Source organism: Hyaena hyaena, unplaced genomic scaffold (assembly GCF_003009895.1).
Source record: "Hyaena hyaena isolate Hyena2069 unplaced genomic scaffold, ASM300989v1 scaffold_20, whole genome shotgun sequence".
NCBI lineage: Eukaryota > Metazoa > Chordata > Mammalia > Carnivora > Hyaenidae > Hyaena > Hyaena hyaena.
Window position 1 is genome coordinate 4,226,208 of NW_024080652.1, and position 25,034 is coordinate 4,251,241.

The 25,034-nt window shown below is 43.6% G+C and overlaps 1 protein-coding gene across 7 annotated transcripts in view; it reads right to left on the reverse strand.

Moving 5' to 3' along the window:
• The window catches only part of RNF216 (ring finger protein 216), a 155,199-nt gene that overhangs the window by 86,177 nt on the left and 43,988 nt on the right, over positions 1 to 25,034 (reverse strand). For all 7 annotated transcript variants that reach the window (XM_039226039.1, XM_039226037.1, XM_039226036.1 and 4 more), the window contains 8 exons: positions 20,936 to 21,038; positions 19,413 to 19,577; positions 12,184 to 12,298; positions 7,870 to 8,009; positions 3,849 to 3,899; positions 2,913 to 3,050; positions 1,351 to 1,499; positions 761 to 839 (listed from right to left, as the gene is read on the reverse strand). In XM_039226039.1, coding sequence (XP_039081970.1) covers positions 761 to 839; positions 1,351 to 1,499; positions 2,913 to 3,050; positions 3,849 to 3,899; positions 7,870 to 8,009; positions 12,184 to 12,298; positions 19,413 to 19,577; positions 20,936 to 21,038 — 940 coding nt within the window. The remainder of the gene's footprint in view (positions 1 to 760; positions 840 to 1,350; positions 1,500 to 2,912; positions 3,051 to 3,848; positions 3,900 to 7,869; positions 8,010 to 12,183; positions 12,299 to 19,412; positions 19,578 to 20,935; positions 21,039 to 25,034) is intronic.

Below are 25,034 nucleotides of genomic sequence, written 5' to 3' on the forward strand. Positions count from 1 at the left end.
GTGCAGGGTTTGAACTCATGATCCTGAGATCAAGACCTGAGCTGAGGTCAACAGATGGACACTTATCTGACTGAGACGCCCAGGTGTCCCTCTGATTGTGTTATTTTAGAAAAATGGCTTAAAAATACTTCTCTAGCTTGATGCCCATATTTATTAAAAATTCTAAGTGGTTTGTAAATAGCTGACACATTTTAAAACACTCAGTTCACAGAGAAGTATAGTTTAAAACAAACAATTTCAGCCGCAAGGTGACTAGATGGCTTTGGGCTCACCGACACAATCAGATCTTATGAGAAGTTAGTGAATAATACCAGATGTGGTAGAGATGCTGCCATGATGCCCAGGCCTTTAAAGAAATATCACTTGGACTTCGAAAACCACAGGAAGAGAGAGAGAGAGGGAATGAATGAGTGTGTGCGCGTGCACACAGGGGAAGTATATGAGCACAGCAGGTTAGTGAAAAGAGCAATCGAGAAAAATGCTGGCCCAGTGGAAAAAACAAGATATCCTTCACATGTGACGATAATATAGGAAGAAGGCATAAAACAGAGATCCAGAGGTTTGTGACTGGAGTTCCACACCTGTAACCAAGTCAACCATGATTCACAAGTACTGACCTTCATTTGCTTTCATGAAAAGCAGAGCACACAAATCCTTCTCACGGGTCAGTATGCAGACAACCAGCAGCTATCTGGGCTGTGAGCATCATCCACAACACCATAATTCATATATGAATACGGAAAACCATGTGCCCCCCTACCTTTCGGCAGCGAGGATTGGGACAGCTGAACCTCTTCACGTCACTGTCCAACAGGGCAGGAAAGCTACAGGAGGGGCACCTGCAGTCAAAACAGCAGAGGGAATACGGCTCAGAATATGAAAGCCTGACATGGCTCCGGTCCCATCAGCATGCGGTTTTCAGCTGGACAGCCGTATCTCCTGACTTTTAATGAAAACATGGACTGAGGTTCTCCACCGTGCTGGCTCTTACCAGGAAATGTGGGTGCCACTTTGAGTCCTGCCTCAGTGTAAACCACTCCATAAACGCACGCGTTCTACCTCTGTGAGAATGCCTCGCACATGTCATCTCTTCCCCAGGCCCCCCAACCCAATGTGTAATGATGGTGCTTATAAACCTAGTGATTAAAGGTGCCAAGGAATGTGGTTAAAAACGTGAAATGCAGATTTTCCATTAGTAAAATTATTCTGTTACCGCTCTGGAGAAAATGCCAGAAGACACGGAAGATCCAGCCTTGTTACAGAAGTTTCATCATCTGATGACAGTGGTTAGGCAGTCTTCCTAATGGGGAATGAGCTGACAGATGACAAGCTCTGTCTCAGAGGACTCACCTGACAAGCTCATCGGCATATGCGGCAGCCACTTCTTCTTCCGCTTTCCGCTCGTAGTATTTATATAGGATGGTCTGGGGAAGCACCTTCTCCAGTTCACTGGCTGGGAATGAACACGTACAACTGCCCTCCATGCAGCTGAGCTCTGACTAGAATTGCAGGGTCAGGAGGCAAAGAAGAAAAAGAAAACTCAACCAAGTTTTTAGAAAAACAAAGGTCTCAGTGGTTCAATGCATCCTGCAATGGGAAGCAAATAAAAGTGGTTAAGAACGAGATCACACTCAAAAATAAGGAAAGCATGAATAAACCCCACAAAGTCCATCTCTGGTGGCACCAGGGGGCCTGTCACGGTCCAAACCACAGTGATATAGAGAGTGATGAGGAAGGACACAGAGCAGTGTCTGAAAAGGAGGGATTTGTGGGAGTTGAACTACTTCCCTCCACAGGCTCAGAAAAGGTTGGAGGTCGAGACGCCATGGGAGGCGGAGGTGAGTGGTACAAGGGACATAGATTAAAACTCTTCCAAGAGAAAGGACAATGGCCTCCGGGACGGCTGCACCAGGGGGCCCTGGGTGTTGTCTCCAATGCCCCCAGCAGCTCACTGAGTCCTTCCCACATCACATCACCTCCTCTTCTGCTCTCGCATCCATTTTTAAGGACCCCTGTGACGACACTGCCTGCCTGGATAATGCAGGATAATCTCCCCATTTCAAAGCCACCTAACTAGCAACCTTAGTTCCCCTATGCCACGTAGGTGACAGTCCAGAGGCTCTGGGAGGAGGATGTGGATATCTCTGGGGAGGCCATCATTCTGCCTGCCACACCGCTCTGCTCCCGTTACTCTGTTCTTGACTAAATTTTAAGTGACTTTAGAATAACTGAGGCTAGTGGTTTGATTATTGGTTGGGCATTCACGAAAAGCAATTTTGGTTTTCAGGTGTTTGTTAAGACAACGAAACTCCTTTCCACACCATGTTATGCTAGTGTCAAGAGACGCCAACTTTGGGCAGAGAAATATGATCTTGTATAGTAATTCATTTATTTTTCTAAAGACTTCAAGGTTCTTTTTTTTTTTTTTTTTAAGTTTACTTATTTAAATAACCTCTACACCTAAAGTGGAGCCCAAACTCACAAGCCCAAGATCTAGAGTCACATGTTCTTCAGACAGAACCAGCCAGGTGCCCAACAATCATTTTAATGCAACTATAAAATTCGTTAAAAATTTTATTTAAAAACAAACAAACAAACAACCCCGACAATGCACTCTTATATATTCAAATAGCTGCAAGGACCTCTGAGTTCAGGCTTTGTGTTATAAACATGAAGATGGGTGAGGGAGGTGCTCCTGGCGCAGAGAGGGCAGAGCGAGGCCACTCCCCGAGAGGAAACTTGCCGTGCTCATGACCCAGTCACTGCAAGCAGGGAGGCGCCCTACACATGCTAGTGTGTCTCCATGGTCCCCCCACCCCAAACGGTCACTCCACGAGGCATTTACACCGGTTTGAAGGGTGTCGCACACTCCCCAAACACCTTGCATGCATGGACCTGTCACATGTTCTCACCTTCCCAGATCCAAAGACAGCCTCTTGGGCGTATCTGATGAGACACTCTTTGCAGAACAAGTGTGCATCCGCACACTGCGTCAGCTCCTCGAATGGAAACTCCCCGTAGCAGCAGCGGCACTCGATCAGCTGGCCGTCCTGCGGGCCGTCAGAGACATGTGTGAGACGCCCTGCGCGGGAGTGGAGGGGCAGCTGTGGGCCACGGTCCCCCAGCCCTGAACATGTTCTGAGGTAAAAAGTAACCTTCAGATGCCATCAAACAATGACGAGCTGTTCTTTGCTCCATAAATCTGGCCTGAGATGCTAATACAAATACTAATCATCTATAGTTAGATGTTAGATAACATTTAATGTTAGATAACATTTTTGTTATCGCAAAAAGCTTCCAAAGTTGCATTTTGCTCTCTTGTCAGAAGGCAGGAGTGTGAGGGGCTGTATCTGAGTCCACGCTGTATCTGCAGGGACCCCTGGAACCAGCTAGCGCAGCAACCTCTGGTGCCGTGAGGACCGTTAACTCGTTCCTCTCAATAATGGTGGAGACAGAGGCAGTCACCGGTCCATTCCCTCCGTGCTAGAAAAGGCCGCTACTTGAGGACAGCAGAGAGCGTACAAGTGACCTGGTCCTCAGGTTAGACACAGTGCTTCCTTCTAGCCCTTTGGCACCGGAATTCTGTATTTTCCTCTAAAAGTCTATCTAACGGATTCCAGGCAATGTCTTTCAAGGCAAACGATTCTGCGTTCTCTTTGCTTCAATTCTGACCCAGCCTGGGATCAAGAGTGTTGACCATGGTTCAGGTCCCTGACTGCAAGTCGGTTGAACCACAAAGTCAGTAGATCAACAGTAGATCATATAGAACCAGTTTGCCACTGGGAAACACCATAAAGAAACATCACGTAAATACCCAGAATAAACGAATTTGTGAGATTTTTAACTACCTTTTGATACTGTTCTTCATTCATCTGCAGGGCAAGCAGGAAGTCTTCATGCTGGGAACAAAAATAATATATGCCGATGTAATTTAGCGAAGATGCCACAACCCCCTAGCATTTACTTTCATACTTTTCAATTACAAAAAAATCATCTCTTCAGTTACACAATTCAGTAGTTTAAAAAGTTACCTCAGAGTAAATTTAAATTGCACCAGAAAGCTAAATATTAAAAAGAAACCCAGGAAATAAGAAAATCTGGGGGAACCTTTCTTATATGTGACTCAAAATGTAGAAGGAAGAAGGGAAGACACGGGTACACAAAACACTTGTGAACAGCAAAGACTAGCGCAGGCAAACTAGCGTGAACGGGCCACGACCTAGTCTGACCCGGTGTTTTGTTGGCATGGCTGGAGCGGCACAGCCACTCTGTGCACACGACCACTATGGGTGACACCTGGCACCAAAGGACAGTTATGTGAGCATTTACCCTCTGTGAGCATCAGTTGCACTGCCAGGAATGTATCCCCAGGATGCTCTGGGGCAAAAACGGGAAATGAGGTATACATGAGGGATTTCCCACAGCAACACCTTGAGTGTCCATCAAGGGGAACCGCCAAATCAACAGCGGTAATGCAGAAAACTGCACACAGGTGGTTTTAAAAAGGAAAGAAGAGTCTCTGGCTTGTGAGTGGTGAGCAGTATACACTGTTGGGTTTAAAGGCAAGAGGGCAGAAAAGTGTGCCACCGTTCAGGTAAGAAAGCAAAAACCATAGAAAATAACCTCCTCTAAATTTCTTAAAAAAATTTTTTTAATGTTTTATTTCTTAATTTTTTTTTTTTTTTTTTTTTACTGTTTACTTAATTTTGAGACAGAGAGAGACAGAACACGAGCCAGGGAGGGTCAGATAGAGTGGGAGACACGGAATCTGAAATAGGCTCCAGGCTCTGAGCTGTCAGCACAGAGCCCAACATGGGGCTCGAACCCACAGACTGCGAGATCATGACCTGAGCTGAAGTCGGATGTTTAACCGACTGAGCCACCCAGGCACCCCTAATGTTTTATTTCTGAGAAAGAAAGAGACAGTATGAGCAGGGGAGGGTCAGAGAGAGAGGGAGGTACAGAATCTGAAACAGCCTCCAGGCTCTGAGATGGCTGTCAGCACAGAGCCCAAAGTGGGGCTTGAACCCATGGACCGTGAGATCATGACCTGAGCCGAAGTCGGATGCTTAACTGACTGAACCACCCAGGTGCCCCAACCTCCTCTCAATAGATTTGCTTTTACGTAAAATGAGGAAAGCCAGACTAAAAACTATTAACAATGGTTATGTACAGAGGGACTTAAGGGTCATGGGAGGAAGGGATAGGACAGAAGGTAGATCTATTTCCAGTTTTATAGTTTTGACTTCAGAACTAACAATATTTTATAACATCAGATAAAAGCAAATAAAAAACCAACTCCTTGACACCTGCAAACTGGTTTCTCATTTATCATATCAAAACCCCACTGGTTATCAAGGTAACATAACCACACAGTCTCTAGTGACTTTATGATATTTTGATTTCATTTTCTTAATCTGACACAATTAAACAAAAAAAATCATAAATAAAGTTCAGACTGTATCTGGTGGCCTTGTTGGTAATGATATTGGATTATTATTTTGGAAATATTAAGTATATAGTATAGAATGAAGAAAACAAGACATTATGCTGCTATTAAAAATCATGAACTCTGGGGCACAGAGCCTGCTTGGGATTCTCTCTCCCTCCCTCTCTCTGCTACTCCCTAACTCACACACTTGCACTCTCTCTCAAAATAAACAAACTTAAAAAAAAAAAAAAAATCAAGATTTTTAGCAAAGAAGTACAAACAAAATGAAAGAAGTAAAAAAGAAAAAAAAAAACCCAAAACCCCTATATACTATATTTGAAACCGAAATCTCAGTATGAATTCCCAGTAAAAGAAAATAAGGCATGGTACAGACACTGGTGGTCCAAGGTCAAGGTCAAGCAAAGCAGGTTGGAGGAAGGAGGGATGCTGTAAAGAAGGACTGAGGCCAGGACAGAGGCAATGACCTGAAGGGGATGCCACTGGCCAGAGGTGGAACAATGTGGATGAGAAGAAAATGACTACAAGGAGCCATACTGCAAACCTCTTTTAACACCTCTTTTCCCCAAAAATTCTCTTAAAAAGTTTTTTTATAACTCTTTAAGTTTATTTGAGAGAGGCAAAAAGTGCATCGTGCAGGGGCAGGGAAGAGAGAGAGAGCAAGGTGGGGCGGGTAAGGATTTCAAGTAGGCTCCACGGTCAGCACAGAGCCTGACCTGGGGCTCAATCCCATGACTACGAGATTATGACCTAAACTGAAATCAAGTGTCAGATGCCCAACCGACTAAGCCACCCAGGTATCCCCTTTTAACACTGTTCTGATGAGAAATTAATGGCTGTGATGCTTTGATGCTGTACCATGAAATGTGCCAGCATCTGCAGGACCCACATAATACACAAATTAGTCGTTTACGTGACAAAACCACGAACGTGTGGAAGATCCATTAAAGTGCAAGGGGTACTAACAGCTGTTAATGTGGCAGATGACAGGCTATTGTGACAGGTGGATCAAAAACTTTAATTTTTGCTCAAGAACTAGAATTTTATCACTGGCTACTATTACTTCATTTTTGAAATAATGTCTGCCCAGTGCCTATTCCTGAATAAGAAGTTTTTCTGTCAGCACTTTTTCAAGTTTAAAAAAAAAAAAAGGGGGTTTGTGGGGGGAAAGGGGCCTAATTTGGCAACTTGCAGCACGAAGGCACCAGCACTTCCTGAGACAGCAGAGGCACTGTGCCAACTTCCCGGGGTGTCACAGAGAGCATCGAAAGGTGACGTGTTCAGGAGTCAAAACTTGATCGAAGAAGTACATCTTACTCTTTCATGAAAGGCACTTTAATTAAAAAAAGTTGTTTTTTTAAATTATTTATTTAAAAGGCGGCTCCTAGCTCAGCGCTGAGCCCAACACGGAGCTTGAACTAATGACCCTAAGATCAAGTCAGATACTTAATTGAATGAGCCCCCGGGGCGCCCCTCAAAGGCGTTTTTAGAACACTGGCTTCTTTTTTAAAATATGACTGGCTGGTGGCGCAGTAAGTGATTACTAGCACAGTCTGGTGCCACCAATGTGATTTGTGCCGAGGCACCACCGCTGCTGCTATTCTGTCAGTACGAATTCAACAGAACGAGGAAGGCACATGAGGTCTCATGAGGGTGAAAGATGTGACCTCGCAGGTCTCCTAAAGAGTCTGGGGAGCCCAGGGGTTCATGCACCGAATCTGAGAGCCACTGGTGTAGAAAATACAAAGCAAAAAACCGACACATAAACATGCTGGTTGGTTTGCACACTTGACAGTTTACTCGGAAGAACTGAAATGCTAAATTCTCTCTCTCTCCGGTTGTTTTGCATCATTAGAGGCCGACAGAGGTGAAATAGGTATATTTACGAAGCTCCAATTAAAATTCTCTAATATAAATCTGACTTATGAAATGGTGAACTTTAGTCAGTATCATTAGAAAACTTAGTTTTCTTTTTTTAAAAGCTTTATAGTTTATGAAAATCTACTACCTGAAAGAAAATGTAAATCTCAAAAGACTTTTTTTTTCTTTTTTTAAAGATTTTTAAGTAGGGGCACCTGGATGGCTCAGTCGGTTGAGCATCTGACTTTTGATTTTGACTCAGGTCATGGCCCCAAGGCTGTGGGATCAAGCCCTGTGTGAGGCTCTGTGCTGAGTATGGAGCCTGATTGGCATTCTCTCTCCCTCTCTTTCCCGTTCAATAAAAATTAAAAAAATGAAAAAAAAAAAAAAAACATTTTTAGTAATCTGCAACACCACAACGTGGGGCTTGAACTCATGACGAGATCGAGTCACATGCTTTTCCAACTGAGCCAGCCAGGCTCCCCTTAAAAGGCTGTTCTATAACTAAGCCCTAAGAGCAAACCAGAACCCCAGAAGCACCCCCAAGTCCATCCTCCTACCTCTGCCATTTCCTTGATTTTCTGCTCATAGAACTCCTGCTCTTGCTGCACATCTGGGAGAAGGGCACGCCGGTCGTAGGACCTACAATGTCGCCGCTTATTTTCCAGAAAGAACATCCTCTTTTCTATTTTTATGTCGCCTAGAAGATATATGACAACACAAGATCATGCAGACTACGGTTGCTAGGAACTCAGGACGGCCATCCCAGTCTTCTGTGGCCCGGTCCCCCCACAACCTCTAGCAGGGCGTCTGTGACTCTCGAGACACATTCTTTTTTTTTTTTTTTTTTTAAATGTTTATTTCTGAGAGAGAAAGAGAGAGAAGGAAAGAGAGAGACATGAGCAGGGGAGGGTCAGAGAGAGAGGGAGATACAGAATCCAAAACAGCCTCCAGGCTCTGAGCTGTCAGCACAGAGCCTGACACGGGGCTCGAACCCACGAACTGTGAGATCATGACCTGAGCCGAAGTCGGACGCTTAACTGACTGAACCCCCCAGGTGACCCATCTCGAGAACACATTCTACAGTCTGGGAAAACTCAGCTCCGTACCATTCCCTAACGTACCATGCACTTTCTGGCTTCCGTGTTTTCTTCTCTCGTTACGCTCCCACTGGAAGGTCCCTCCTGTCCTGACAGAACTGCACGGTGCGAACATACCCGTTTATTATCCATTCTACCAAGGGCAGTTGGGTTTATAGTTTTGGGTTACTAGGAACAGGGTCGCTGAACATGGCTGCACTTCAGCTGAGCACGTGTGAAGGAGCCGAAGTGCTGGATCACAGATATGTATAGAGCTGCATGTCTGCAGCTTCTGAAAGCAGTGCCAATTTTCCAAGGAGTTGTGCCGACGTACACTCTCCCTCCTCTGGCAGCGTGTGCGAGCTCCAGTCACACCACATCCTCACCACCTGTACTGTCAGCCTATAATTGTAGCCATTCTGGCAGGTGCACAGCCATCTGATGAATGTTTTTTAAACTTTTTACTGTGAACATCTTCCTACAGAAGAGCTGAAAGAGTAGTACCTCAATTCACGATAAGTAACATTTAGAATAAAACACAACCGAATGACAAATGTCAGACTGTGTAATTGCCCTGTTCAGGTTTTTTATTTTTGTGATTTCATAACTTACATTTCCTAGAAAACTGTCTATTCCACTCAGGCCTTCTAATCTTTCACTAAAGTCTCTTCTTCGGAATACCTTTTGCTTTATCAATATTTTCTACATAAGGTTCTTTGAGAGTTCTCCACTTTATTCTTTTTAACAATTAAATTAACTATTCCAGTACCTTGCCTTTCCCTGTAAGTTTTAGGATAAGTTTCCCTGTAGCTATCAAAAGTCTTGTTGGGATTTTGATAGGAATTACATTAAGCTTGTGTATCAATTTGGGGAGGAGTTCCGTCTTTCCTATGCTGAATCTTCCTGTCTATGAACACGAGACATGTCTCCACTGACTTCTATCTCTCATTTCTTTCTTTAGCGTTTTGTAGTTTTTGTAAACTTGTAGTTTTACAAGGTCTGTACATGTTTTGTTAGATTTACACCTAAATATTTAATTTGGCGGTATGGGGGAGTAATTATAAACAGTATTGCATTTTAAGCTTTGATTTCCACATACTCATTCTGGTATACAATTGGTTTTTGTAGGTTGACCTTGTACCCTGCAATGATACTGAACATACTCAATAATTCTAGAAGTACCCCTAGAGTTTCCTGAGTAGACAATCACATTATCTTCTTATAGAGGCAGTTTATCTCTTCCTTTCTGATGTGTGCCTTTACTCCACTGGCTAGAATTTCCAGTACATGTTGAATAGCAGTCAACAGACATCCTTCCCTGTTCCCAATTTTAGGGGGAAAGGATTCAACATTAAGTAGGATACTAGCTTTAGGTTTTCTTGTAGATGTTACCAAGTTGAAGAAGCTTCTCTCAAATTCCTAACTTTGAGTTTTAATCATGCATAGGAGTTAAATACTGTTAAATGCCTTTTCTGAAATCAATTAATACGATCATGTAATTTTTCTTCTTTAGCTTGTTAATATGGTGAATTATACGGATGGTTTTTCAAAATATGAAATTAGCCTGGCACCCCTGGAATACGCCCAACTGGGTCATGGCACACAATTTTTTACATATGGTTCTGTCCTATTTGCTAATATTCTGTTAGCAATTTCTGCATGTCTTTTATGAGGGATATTGATCTATTTTTTTGTACTGTCTTTGCCTGCTTTTGTTATTAGAAGACACCATGTAGAATTCGTGTGAATTCTTCTAAAAAAGTTTGGAAGAATTTTCCAGTGGAAAATCAACTGAGGCTGGAGATTTCTTTTTTGAAAGATTTGAAAAATTATGAATTCAATTTCCTTAATAGCTACAGGGCTTTCCAAATTATCTATTTTAACATGAGTAAGTCTTGGTAGTTTGTGTTTTTTGAGGAACTGGTCCATTTCATTTGTCGAATCTGTCTGTGTAAAGCTGTTCATGGCATTCCCTTTGGCTGTCTGTAGGGTCAACAGTGATATACCCTAAAAAGGGTGACAACTCTAGATACTGGTAATTTGCCTCTTTTTCTTGGTCAGCTTTGCAAGAGATGATAGGTTGTTATTTTTATTAACGTTCACTTTACATCTAAATGCTACCCAGACTCTTCATGAGAAGACTATGTAGTTATCAGCTCATAAAACCATAAAAAGGACAGTGGAGGGAGAATCCTGTCTCCCTCTTTGAGCAAAGCAAGGTATAACCCAATAGCAGTGCTTGGCTGGAAAACAGCAAAAAAGGTGAAAAATTAGGTTCCTGGAACAGACAGAGGACTCTCAGACTATCTATATTTACAAACTTCTGTCTAGAAAGGTTAAGTGTATCTGTAAGTGGTAAATATCAATGCTGTGTGCTGTCTCCATGCAGCAGATTCGTGTGGACTATGTTCACCCAGACTTTCAAGGAGATTCTGAGAAGCAGAGGAGGCACACAGAGAAGGGCAGTCAGAAAGATGAAGCAGCAACAGATTCCAAGTCTTTTCAGAGACAAGAAGCATACTCATGGCAGGAAATTTCGGGAACATTTTTACCTGTTAGAAAAGAATTCTGTAAAAGATAGAGCTGACCAACAAGGAAGTGGACCATCTTGCAAAGTGGTACTTCCTTTTCTCTACCACTCAAAGTTAGAAACCAGTATGGAATGACTGTGTACTGGGATGCCTATAGTCCAAACTGGGGATAAACCTAGCTGAACGAAGAACCACCTACACACCATCCCTTCTTTCTCAGTCTTTGGCGAAACTGGTGGAATGTCATGGCAGAGAGCACTGCACCACAGACTAGCCTGGGGATCTCACAAGTCAAAGTCTACGGGTTTCCTTTTAGATCCTCAGAAGCTCAGGTGCGCCTGGGTGGGTCAGTCAGTTAAGTGTCCGACTTCGGCTCAGGTCATGATCTTGTGGTTTGTGGGTTCGAGCCCCGCATTGGGCTCTGTGCTGACAAGCTCAGAGCTTAGAGCCTGCTTAGGATTCTGTGTCTCCCTCTCTCTCTGCCCTTCCCCAACTTATGCTCTGTTTCTCCCTGTCTCAAAAATAAATAAACATAAAAAATTTTTTTTTCAGATCCTCAGGAGCTCAGAAACCCAAACCCTTTCCAACTCTATGGTTACCTCCCAGAGTTTCCGTTTAGTCACACCTGCAATCAAATTACATAACAGTACAGATTTGAGAGAAAGGCAAATAGAAAACAAAAGGGAAATAATCCTGTTTCTGACATAATTTACAGGAACACTTACACAGTGCACTCTTTTATTGGTCACCAATGACTAGGCTCAGATCTGATGTAAAATCCAACCTGAAGTAACCCCTCTGGAAGAGCTTACAGCAGTTATTTCATCAACAATAGAATGTTCAACAAACAAGTGGCTGTTCAGGAGCTGTGTGCTTTTCCTGTGCAGAAGCCACCCTCTTGGGCACACAATCAGCCTCTGGTCTAGATAACTGCACCAGAGATAAAGCTAATTCTTGTCAAACCTGGAAGACCAGCTCCAACCCCCAAGTTTGAGAGTGTCTCTGAACATTTTCCCACACATAAGCTCTGATACTGCACAGAATGTTCTGGTCACGGTGTTTGCTAGGCAGAAAGAAGGCAGGTGGCAACCACAGCCACTTTCTAAACATACAGATGTACCCTCAAAGCAGTCCATGTGGTCGATTCCTGGGCTGGCCTGGTAGGACGGCTCTGCCATGACTGGCCTTTATAGGCTGCAAGGGAAGGAGGTGGTCTGCACGGCCGCTACACACACTATCAGCAAAACTCAAAGTTGGCCATTACCTTGTTCAAACTTGAAATCTATGTAAGAGTACTGATTCATTTCTTTTCTCTTTTTTCTTTTTCCACTGGTTTCTGGCGATAGCTCCTGCCATTTTTTAATGGCATCAGAAAAGGCCTAAAAATTGAGAAAGGGAGAGGTTACCGCCATAAACAGGACACAAGAATACATGAAAAGAAAGCCAGACAGTCCCCAAACCTCATTCTGACACAGTTTCAGACGTACGGCTTACCAGAAACGGGCCATAGCAAAACAAACAGGGAGCATTTTATTATTTTCTGTTCTTTCATAAACTGCTACAAGGGCAGAGGCAAAGGCTAACTGACAAAGGGAGACATAAGGTAACAGCAACTATTCAAGCCGTCCTCGACCACGTCCAGGGATGGTCACCTAACAGATGGCTGGTGGGTTCCACTTGATAGGCATCCCCTAAATAGTCTACCTCTGGCCAGCACTCCCCGTCCACTTTCCATGAACACCCCGATGTTCCTTGCAGCTTCACCTGGGTCCTCTCTCTGCACAGCACACTGCAGGGCAAGTCTTATGCCAGCGATAATCCCTTTTCTTCCGTACCCTAAGCTTCTTTCTGTTTTAGATCTTCCAAATGACACTTCAATGCACTCAAGTCTTTGCCATCTTAAAGGAAAAAAATCCTCCCTACCCTCTCCTCCTTCCCCTTTCGGGTAGCAGCCACCACACCCCAGCCCAAACCTGTCGAAGGGGTCATCTGTCCACTGTTTAACCAACTGAGCCACCCAGGCGCCCCGTCATCTGTCTACTGTATCCTCATCTAGACTCTTGGATGTCTCCCAACCCCTTCCCATCGGGCACCGAAACCCATCTTTCCACTAGCTAATCTCCTTGGTAACAGGAGGCAAACTCCAGCCCCCAAGTTGTTGTTTTTTTTTTTTTTTTAATATTTTTATTTATTTCTAGGAGAGAGAGAGAGAGACAGCGTGAGCAGGGGAGGGTCAGAGAGAGAGGGAGACAGACTCTGAAACAGGCTCCAAGCTCCGAACAGGGAGCCAGCACAGAGCCCGACGCAGGGCTCGAACCCACGAACCGCGAGACCATGACCTAAGCGAAAGTCGGACGCTCAACCGACTAAGCCACCCAGGCGCCCCTCCAGCCCCCAAGTTTTAGTCCCCACGTCACCTGGCCTCTCAGCAGCATTGATGACGCGGACTGCCCTTCCCTCCTGGCATCCCGTGCCCTCTTTGCCCACTTCTCCTCACCACCCTCCTCCACTTGGCCTCTACATGCAGGGAAGCCTCTGGGCAGCCTTGGCTCTTTCCCTGTGCCTACCTCATCCAGGGTGGCGAGGTCACCCTGTGTGTGCTGATGAACCCCACGATCCCACCTCTTTTGGCCATTCAAGCACCCAGATGGATTCTTTGTACCTGTAGGCCTCATGGACCTCACTCAACATGCTAGCAACTCAACGCTTTCCAGACGGATTTCATGATCCTTTCCCTTCCACTTAGCTCTTTTACAGTATTCCTCATCCCAGGGGAGACATCCCTCCAAACTCCCTCACCCAACTCCTACTTCCAGAACATTCAAGGTTTGTGCTTAATGTCTCTTGCTCAGGGAGGTCCTTCCGGGGCCTCCTGGTCCACCTGTTACACTCTTCCTGAGCACCTTACATTTTTCTTTCAAAATGCTGATCATGGTAATCATATACTTATTTGTCGATTCTACTTCATGTTATCCCCTCCATGGACTACGGGGTTCATGTTATATCCCCACCACGGACTATGAACTTCATGCTATCCCTTCCACAGACAAAGGCGGTATCCGCAGCGAGCTGCACAGTTTGCACTTTACACCCATTTGGTGAGCAACAAAAGGTCCAGGGATGTGTATGTTACAGGAAAGTTGTTAAAAAGTCACATTCAGAATGTCTGAGGGGAGCAGCTCTGGTAAAGTGAAAGCAAGAGAGAGCAAGTGTTCCAGCTACAAAAGAGGGAGACTCACCCTTTCACCTTCACTGCCTTCCATCCCTTCCTTTTCAAAATCGGAGGTCTAGGAACCGGATGGAATGGCCGTGCACTTCCACACTGCTGTGAGCTAAGCCCTTTGTGTGGCATCGATAGTGCTCATGTCACAGAATCTCTGAAGGAGGTGCCCTTTCACAGCAGACGGAAGCAAGGCTTACAGAGGAGGGACCTGCTCCCAGGCAAGTTAACTGATGCTGGGACATAAGCTCAGGCCAGTTGCACGACTAAACCTCCTTCTTTCCTTTGACACCACCGGGTCCTCCCAGAGCGGTTCAGGGAAACCCACCAAGAGATGGCCACAGCACAAGTCATCTTACTGCCTTTCCATCTCCCTGACCAACGTCCTCCCTTGCTTTGTTTCTTCTTTTTGGAGTTCTATCTGAAGTATTCCCCACTAACGCTAAATGTCACATGTTTGTACTCAGCAGCACGGCCACTAATTCATACCAAGTTTTACCTAGAGGTAAACATTCCATCCTTGAACCAGGGCTATTTGCAAAAATCCAGGAAAAAAAAACAGGACAGGTACAATAATCTGAATTTTATAAATGAGGTGACTAAAAGGGTAGACGCCATTTATCAGGAACTGATGAAACTGGACTGTGAACTCAGAGCCTATAACTGGCAGCCCACTGGGTTTGTAACCACAACACCCTCCTTTCTGGAGATGAAACACTACCTTTCTCCCATTTAAATACTATTTCTACTTAGCAGGAAAAGAATCCATACTGGTCCTTGTCAGGAAACTGTATCTTAAAACAGATGTTGCCAACGAATTAAGGAGCCTTCACAATCTTACTTCAGTAGTTGTAATGATCAGCCCTTGTCTTAATATTAACTAAATGTCTAGCCAAACAGACCAAAAAATATATAAATCAGAGTTCTTTCCTTTCTTTTTAATTTTTTTAATGTTTTGTTTTTTTGAGAGAGAGAGAGAGAGAGAGCGAGCGCATGAGCAGGGGAGGGTCAAAGAGAGAGGGAGATACAGAATCTGAAACAGGCTCTAAGCTCTGAGCTGGCAGTCAGCACAGAGCCCAACGCGGGGCTCAAACCTATGAAACGTGAGATCATGACCTGAGCCAAAGTCGGATGCTTAACTGACTGAGCCACCCAGGCTCCCCAGAGTTCTTTCCTTTCAAGCACTGCTAGAGTTCACACCTACACACCCACAGGCACTGTGGTCTTTTTCTTACCTGTGCACTTAAGATTCCTCTAGTGAAAACCTCTTTCCCTAAAGAGCCTGTTCAAACAACACCCTCGTTTCTTTCCTAGTGCTCCCACGTACCTTTATTCACTTTTGTAACACCACATTGTTTTCACCTTTTTCCCCTTTAATCTTCTCAAATAGACTGAAAGCTCTCTGGAAGGAAGCCAATTTGTGTTCTACAGAAGCCACTGTCCTCAGGGTCTAGGTGATAACTATCACAAAGGAAGCATTCAAAAAAAAAAAATCTACCAAGAGGAACACAGAAATACAGGATAACGAAGATAATTTTTCCTCTTACACTTAGCTGGCATTTCTCAATCAAATCCCCACTCAAGGTATTGGTCCTGAGAATCAAGGATACAGGCTGGTTAAGATTCTTAGGATATCCTGACAACAGCCAAAATTCCCTCAAGGGAGGACCTAAACATACAATGGGCATTTGATGAAATAAAAGTTGAGAAGTGGCCAGAGACCCCTCAGTGGAGCCTGGAGGAGGTCAGGTCTAGAAATGGGGATGATTCGCCTGCATGGAGACAGAGGTGATCATTAAAGTACACAGGGGAGACATCTAGGAAGGGTGGGGAGTGGACACCCTCAGCATGAGCACATGGCGGAGAATAGAAGGGCTAGTTAAAAAAGATGACACCATCTGCTAGTATTTTAAGCTCCACAGGGGAAAGGACCTTGCGCTGTTCACTGGGACACTCGTAGTGCATGGCCTTCAGCAAGCCCTCAACACACTGTCTGAAGGAAAAAGACCGTTAGATCTGTGGCAGAATTACAGAGGAGAAACCCAGTGGTACTATCAGCCATGTGTGAGTGTGTAAACGAAGACAAGAGAAAGTTGTCAGGATCTAGAACTCAGAGGATCAGTCTCCATCCAAAGGCAAAGGGAACTCCCAAGCTGACAGCTATGTAACAGGTGCAGAGGAGGAAAGTGAAAAAAATGAAGTGAGAACTGATGGGCAGGTGACAACAGAACTGGGTTTTTGAGTTGTTGGCCATGAAAAGACTTAGCCAGAGAATCAAAAAACAAAGCAACAACAAAAAAAACAAATGAAAAAATGAAGGCAACCAATTTTAACTCCAAGAAAGATGGAAAATTCAAGAAAGAAAACATTATAGTATATTATCTTCCCTAGCAGTGAACATTTTCATAAATCATAATAAAAACTTTAAAAGCAGATTTAACAAAGACCGTGTATCAAAAAGGTGCATGGGTATGGGTAACATGTATATCCCCATCTACTATAAAACTAAAATAATTTCTAAAACTGATGAACTGAGCATAAGCATGTGTTAGTAAGTATGAGGATAAGTACTAGAAGAAAGAGATTAAAGCGTCGAGTTGTCTCTGAAGAACAGAGGAAGGGGATGAAAGAGGAAAGGGGCTTCACATTGTGGTTTAAAAAATTATCAAAAATAAATAAATAAGTAAATTAGAAATAAGAATTTTGGCACGAATTGATTTTTAAAGCTATGGCTAAAAATTACTTTGATAAAAATTAACATTCATTTTAACAAGTAGTTCCTGCCGTGAGTTTTAAGGATGACCTGTTCCCTCCAGTTTAGAAGTTACTTATTTTTTAGGGTACCTTTGTCTCTACAGACGGTAACAGCCAGAAGAAACATTACTGCAGCTGCACTGTGGTCTGCGAGAAACCTACCCACAGGATATGTCCGTAAAAAGAGTTGAGCTAAAATATCTCCAACCACACACGCACTGGGGCCGAGTCTTCCTGTGCCCTTGGCCTCCACAGCACAGGCTGGGAACAGAGCGGTGCAGGCCCTAGCGTCCTAGGCCCCTCCAGTGGGAACTCAGTGCTGCGAACCTAAGGAGGCCCAATCACCAAAGGCTCTTGTCCTCTTGTGATGTTACTCTAAGGACTGACTCTTAACATCACACAGTGAGGCGGTTACCAATTTCTAAACACAGAGACTTTATGAGCTTCCCACAGCACACAGAAGGAAGTATAGAGGGAAGGAATGTCTTCCTGAAACCTGAAATATGTGAACCGCTGTGATGGGCTTGTTCTACACCGTATCCGATCTGATTCTCCCTCCCAATAGCCACGTAAGCATTGGCTGTTCATCGAGGAAACTGAAACTCCACACATTCAAGACATTTGCTCAAAATTAGAGACCTTCCTGGCAGAAGAGGGATTAAAATTCAAAGGGAAGGGGAATCAAACCTGAATCTGATCAAGATTCTAGATCTAACTATCAATTGATAGGAAATACAGGACATAGAAGAATCAGTTAATGACGCCACAGCATATAGTCAGCAAAATCTAGATGGTCAAAACTATAGGATAAATAACATAGTTTTTTCAACAAATGAACAGCAAGAAAAAGTAAAGGACGAAGGAAAGAAAAGTTATAGATTAAGAGACATTTAAGTAACCTATCAACCAACTGCAATGAATAGAGTTTACTTGGGACTCGGTATGCCCAAAGGTTTCTGGCTCATCGAGAGAAATTTGAACAATGACTGGATATCTGATAATGTTAATTTTTAAGGTGTGATAAGGGTATTTTATGTTTTTCAAATAAGAGCCTTTATCTTTTAAAGGTAAACACTGAAATTGTTACGGATTTAAATAAAGTGGAACATTCCTTGGATATGCCTCCAAACAGTCTGGGAAGGAGGACGCTGGAGTGGGCAGGGCAGGATGAAACAGGAGGGGCAGGACTGACAGTGACTGGAGTGGAGTGATGGATAAGCATGGGCTCGTTACAATACAGTTGCTAATTCTGTGTGTTTGATGTTCATAATAAGAAGGGAAAAAATCCAGGGAACTGTGATGGGCTCCAGTGAACATGCATAAGTCAGTAAACTAAGCGACCACGTGTGTGCGGAGCGGCCTCCTCTGGGTGTGGTCCCCACCCCCCACCCACGTGGGAATCACCGTCCAGGGCAGAGCTCTGACGCACCATTTGCATACAGCAGGGAGGAGTTCTGAGCTCTAACAGTGTGCGTCAGGTTTTAGCTTCTGCCAAACAGAACTTCCCCTTAAACACCCCACTTTCATTCGAACAGTCCAACCCACCCCATTTCAAAACCCTGTAAATTTTCAAACTACCCACCCAAGCAAGCAGACACCATAAAAAAACATAAAGAGCCAGAAAGACCAGGAAAGGGATAAGGAAAGTGTAAATAAAAGGGGAACCACAAACCTTTACAACCTCCCATCCAAGTCATGAGCGGGCTGGGGGATGACCAGGGACATTACTACCAGGACCAACCCACCCCCAGGACACAGGAGCTGTTCTTTCACTTTCCATCTGGACACCACTGGAGCAGTAAAGATGCTGGGCAGGGCTTACAGATGGAAGAACCCTTTCTTTCTTGTGCTCGCTAGCTTTAGGGGGAGCTCATTCATTTTTCCCTGACAGTACGGCACCCCCTATTTAGCATGAGGAATGAGATTCAGAAATAGAAAGCACTAACTCTGCGTTCCCCTTAGAGTAATTTTACCTAAGAGTAACCTACAATTAGAGGAGTTTGTGGACAGCTGCCTGGATCTTCTCGGCAATCTAAAGGGTGAAGGAGCTAGACTCAGGGTGAGGCCATATTTATCCTGTGACCTGTGCCCAGCTGGAGGATATCAGAGAGGAGCACTGGAACACAACCTTCACACCTACCCATCCTGCCCTGCACCTAACATCCATTACCCTCCATGTCCTCATGGGTAAACCAGAACTTCCCTGTTTCTTTTTTGAAACATTTTTAAAAAAGTAGTCTCCACACCTAACGTGGGGCTCAAACTCATGACCCCAAGATCAAGAGTCACATGTTCCACCAAGTGAGCCGGCCACGAGCCCCTACAACTCCTCTGCTGCTAATCTATTTCTTTCCATTCAGTTCCTCCTGATTAGCAAATACCTTTGTGTATTTATCTTCACCCTGACAAACTCCTCAGCTCTTTGCCATCACAAACCATCCCGCTTTCCGCAAGCTAAACTCTTCTTTCCGTTATCACAGAAAGAGGTGTGACCCCACCAAGACGACCAAGCAGAGCACCTTTCGGGTGATTGCATAGTGTCCTTTGAGCTCGTGCAGGGCCCACTTGATGTCCTGACTGCTGAGCATTTTGAAGTCGGCCATCAGGAGGTCAGCAGCTTGGATGAAGCAGCGCTGGTCAAGAGGAGCCAATTTAGAATAGTCAAAAAAGTCTATCTGAGGCAACTGGAATGAGAGAGGCACAACATGAGGAGAACAGAAATGCATTTCCCACGTGGCAGAGATCACTTCAGGGACTGCTTATTACAGGACAGAAAACTCTCACCTATACTGATTATCACTCTATACAGGATACCAGGCCTGCACACAGATGAAGAAATTGGTGGCTCAGAGATGTTAAATAAGCTCCCTAGAGTCTGGTGACTAGTTTTACCAGTCAGAACTAGTAAAAAAGTATAGCTATGGATTTGAAACCAATCTTTCAGCCATCTTCTTTCCACTAGTACTTGTCCTGCTAGAGAATACGTGAGAGTCAAAATAATGTGTGGAGAGCAGAAGGACTGAGCAGCCATGAAGCAATTCTCATCCAGACTTTCCTTTACCACTTAACATGCTAAATGCCAGTTAGGATTACAAATAAAAATGATGATTAAGATTTTAGAAAATCAAACTGTTTATACCTTGATACAGGATTTAGTTATATAAGTATATGCACTGTATATAAATCTTGTATCAAAAGAAAAACTATAAACAGATAATGAACTCTAGGCAATGAAATGCATGCTATGTATGTATGGAGCAGTGGGGCGCCTGGGTGGCTTAGTCAGTTAAGCGTCTGACTTCGACTCAGGTCATGAACTCGTGGCTTATGAGTTCTAGTCCTGCGTCGGTCTCTGTGGTGACAGCTCAGAGCCTGGAGCCTGCTTCAGATTCTTTATCTCCTTCTTTCTCTGCCCCTCCCCGACTTGCACTATATCGCTCTCTCAAAAATAAACAAACATTAAAAAAAAAAGTGGTTGGATCATTTTAAGAAGTGTGTAGGGAGCAGGATGTTCAGATATTTCTGTGATTTACTTTGAAATGCATCATAATGAAATGAAATATGCGAGAGACATACTGATAGAAAACTGGATATGTGACTAAGTGGAAATAATAAAATGTTAACTTTTAATAGTACTGCTGGTACTTGGGTATATGAGTGATCAATATAAAATTCTTTTGGCTTTACTTACTGTAGGTTTGAAAATTATCATAATAAAATATTAGGGAAAAAAAAGAAATGAAAAATCCTGGCCAATACTTGCTTCATTTTAAAAACTTGCTTTGTAAGACTAAAGATATGGAGGGTTTGTTTAACTTTTTGTGGGAAAGAGAAGATGGAGTTACAACAAAAGATATTAAACACAGAAGCCAAAATGGCTCAGGTGGAAATCCCACTGAAGGAGAAATATATTCTGAGATCCCGTTTTGCTAGCTAGTCTTTAAAGATGTGTTCTGACAAAGCACTTTCTTCCCACAGAAACAAGAACAGCAGAGTACTTCCAGGTAGAGAGAGGCTGCAGAACAAAGAGCACAACACTTGCCTTGGTCTCGTCTTGGCTTGCGAGCAGGCTGCTACTGGGGTTGATAATGACTCTGTCTTCTCTCTTTGGATAATCTGGATTTTCCAGAAGAAAATTACAAAGTCTGCAAAAATAAATGACATCATTTTCAAAGTGCTTCCAAATCCTACACCTGCCCATTGATTCAAATACGATGTCTGAAAAATAATGTGCCTTGTCATACACTATGATTGGCTTAAGAAATTAAAATGTTTGCAGATAGGAAAAATGAAATAGACAAATAAAAAAACATACACTTTCTATCTTTTTGCTTCTAGTTTTAAAAAGCAATAACCATAATAAATGCACTTCTCTGAAGTTTTCTATTAGTCAATGTAATGAAGTCTCTGAAATTCTTACTGGTTGAACTGTATGGAACTGGAGAATTTAGAGGAAGGGGAAAACTCTAGGGGCGCCTGGGTGGCTCAGTCAGCTAAGCGTCCGACTTTGGCTCAGGTCATGATCTCACGGTTCATGGGTTCAAGCCCCGCATTGGGCTCTGTGCTGACAGCTAGCTCAGAGCCTGGAGCCTGTTTCAGATTCTGTGTCTCCATCTCTTTCTGACCCTCCCCTGCTCACGCTGTCTCTCTCTCGCGGTCTCTCTCTCTGAGATATATAAGACATTAAAAAAGAAAAGAAAACTAACAAATTAGGGCTGGGAAAATGCATTCACATTCACAATTAAAAATAGTTTGCTGGGGCACCTGGGTGGCTCAGTCAGTTGAGCGTCCGACTCTTGATTTTGGCTCAGGTTATGTTCCTAGGGTTGTGGGATCAAACCCTATGTTAGGCTCTGTACTAAGCACGCAGCCTGCTTGAGATTCACTCTCTCCCTATCTGCCCTTTACTGCTTATACTCCCTTCTCTCATTAAAATAAAACAAAGAACTAGAACCAGCTTGCTAAGTAAATAAATGGAAGATAAAAGACCTTCTGTGAACTAATATTTTTTGTAACCCTATGGCAATATAAGTCCCTATGAGCAACTTAGGTGGCATTCAGTTTACACAGCTAACTCCAAGAGTGAAGTTTCTTTAGTTTTAGTTCTTTGGTTTCTTTATAACAAACTCATAGCCTTGTCCTTTTATCACTCATGAAATACTCTGAAGGCAAGGATATAGAGTAAGATGATATACACTGATGGATCATCACTCAGATTTAACAAATGTTAATCAGCAAGGTTCTTCACCCTGAAACAACCAAATGTGGCACCAAACTGAGCTCCTGGGATGATTCTACAGCGACAGGAAAAGCCTGGGCGGCATGTGGCACAAGTCATTGCAGCAGCAGGGAGGCTTACGGACTCAAAGGGGCATGGAGCCCCCCCGCCCCCATCCTTTTCCCTTCCCTTGTTCCTGCAGGTTCCCAGGATGACTCCGCCCCATGATTCTTTCCAGGTCTCTCCTGTCCAGCATTGGCTCCAACAGTGGAGCCTTTACTTGCAAGACAGGTGGTAAGCAGGTAAGAAAGACGGGAGGAGGAGAAAGAAAAAGCACTCCCCTCCAGCGTCTCTTCTCACTCACAGGCCAGTGTGGGGGAACTGAGCAATAGAGAGGCATGCTTCTTCTGCAACCCCCTGAGGACCCTCAGAACCAGCCTGACTGCAAAGCCCTCTCTCCTTAGCCTACTCGAGGACCTGGTCAGCATCCGCTGACATCTTCTTCACCATCACTTTAGGAACCCCATTTGCTTCTCACATGCAAGCTCTCTTCCCGACCGCCATGCCTAGTCTACTGGAACATAGTACTATTGGAACATGTCAGAGGCCCAGAGACGGAAAATCCTCTTCCTGCATCACAGCTGTAACAAGGAGAGGCACCCCTGGTCCAAAACTCTGAGTGTAATTCCCTTTGAAACCAAGAGTACTAATGGAGATTTTCTGTTCTAGCACAAAGTGATGAGCGCTCTAGTTATACAGGTCTTTGTAGGCTGACCTGAGGATTAGCCATCACAAGAATCGCTCTGTATCTTTGGAGAAAACCTCAAGGTCTAAACAACTCTTCGCATGCACATCTGGACATACTACAACCCAGATGTGGAGCAGCTCCTCCATTTCAAACGTGCCCCTTTGTAATGTTTTGGGAAGTGTGGCTACCACAATCCAACAAACTGCCAGGTATTAGGAATTTGGGGAAAGATAAAAAAAAAGGTCACACAGTAAAGAAGCTTCTTTAATAGACTAGTCATTCATGAGTGAAGCCAACAGTCTCCAAGTGGGATGCATGAAAGATGATCTGCTAGGGTACTGGAATAAACTATAACTGCTATTTTTAAAAATTTCACCCTTTTAAGATTTTTCTGTTTGTATAGATTTTCTAAAGTGCACAACACAAAATTACAGTATATGACACAGAGGTAGAATGGGAAGTATAATTTCTGGAAAACAAAACAAAACAAACTCCCAACCATATTTTGGGGGTTCTTCTCTGACCCATTCATTTTGTATTTTATTTTTTGTTTGTTTATTTTTGAGAAAGACAAAGTGTGAGTGGGGGAGGAATAGAGAGAGAGAGAGAGACAGACTCTGAAGCAGGCTCCAGGCTCTGAGCTGTTAGCAGAGCCCAATGTGGGGCTCGAACTCACAAGCCATGAGATCTTGACCTGAGCCAAAGTCAGACACTTAACCAACTGCGCCCATCCAGGTGCCCCTCATTTTGTTTTTTGAATCTTAAAAAGATCACATACTGAAAAGCTCCAAGATATGGAATTCTACAAGGCAGAACTCAGAGGCTCTCACTCTGTTACATATTTTTCAATTTTTAAAATAATTTTTAAAAAATGTTTTATTTATTTTTAAGACAGAGAAAGGGCATGAGAGGGAGACAGAATCTGAAGCAGGCTCCAGGCTCTGAGCTGTCAGTACAGAGCCCGACATGGGGTTTGAACCCACGAACCGTGAGAACACGACCTGAGCTGAAGTCAGACACTTAATCAGCTCAGCCACCCAGATGCCCCCAAAAATTCAGAAATAAAAAATTCTTGCTTGAAAATATCAGTAGCCAACAGGATGGTGAAGACGGATGATGAGGACTAGAGCCATGGGAGGCATGCAGAAGTAGGTCCAAAGGTGCATTATTTGTCAAAGCCAAAAAGTAGAAACAACTCAACTGTCTATCAAAAGTAGAGGGAAGGGGTGCCTGGGGGACTCAGTCAGCTGAATGTCCACTTCAGCTCAAATCATGATCTCATAGCTTGGGAGTTTGAGCCCCGTGTCAGCCCTGCTGACAGCTCAGAGCCTGGAGACTATTTCAGATTCTGATTGTCTCTCTCTGCCCCTCCCCTGCTCACATACTTTCTCTCTTTCTCAAATATAAACATTAAAAAAAAAAGTAGAGGGAAACATTAACAGTATTTTGATACAAACAGAATACCACATAGCAACGAAAACGAATGAACTATAGTTATACAGGGCACGGAGGAACCCCAGAAACAGAACGCTGAGTGAAAGAACCCAGTCACAAAAGAATAGAAAAATAGGAAATCTTCCCAAAATCTTCAGTGTTCACAGATGGTGGCAACATTCTAATTTTTGAGGATTTCTGGGTGGTAGTTACATGCACACTTGATTTGTGATAATTAACCTATCTTTATCTTGCCCATTTTTCCGTTTCTATATTCCAAGTCCACGATAAAAAAGGCTTGAAAAATGCTGAATGTTAAAAATGAACTTGCAAATGTGCATGGCACATTCCCCAAGATAGATCACATACTGGGACATAAAGCAACCCTCAATAAATATAAAAGAATTGAGATCATACCATGCACAGTGTCAGATCACAATGCTTTGAAACTTGAAATCAATTACAGGAAGAAGTCTGGAAAACCTCCAAAAACATGGAGGTTAAAAAACACCCTACTAAAGAATGAATGGGCCAATCAGGCAATTAGAGATGAAATTAAAAAATATATGGAAACAAATGAAAATGAAGACACAACAATCCGAAATCTATGGGATGCGGCAAAGGCAGTCCTAAGAGGAAAGTACATTGCTCTCCAGGCCTATTTCAAGAGATTAGAAAAAGCGCAAGTCCAAAATCTAACAGCTCACCTAAAGGAACTAGAGGCAGAGCAACAAGAATGCC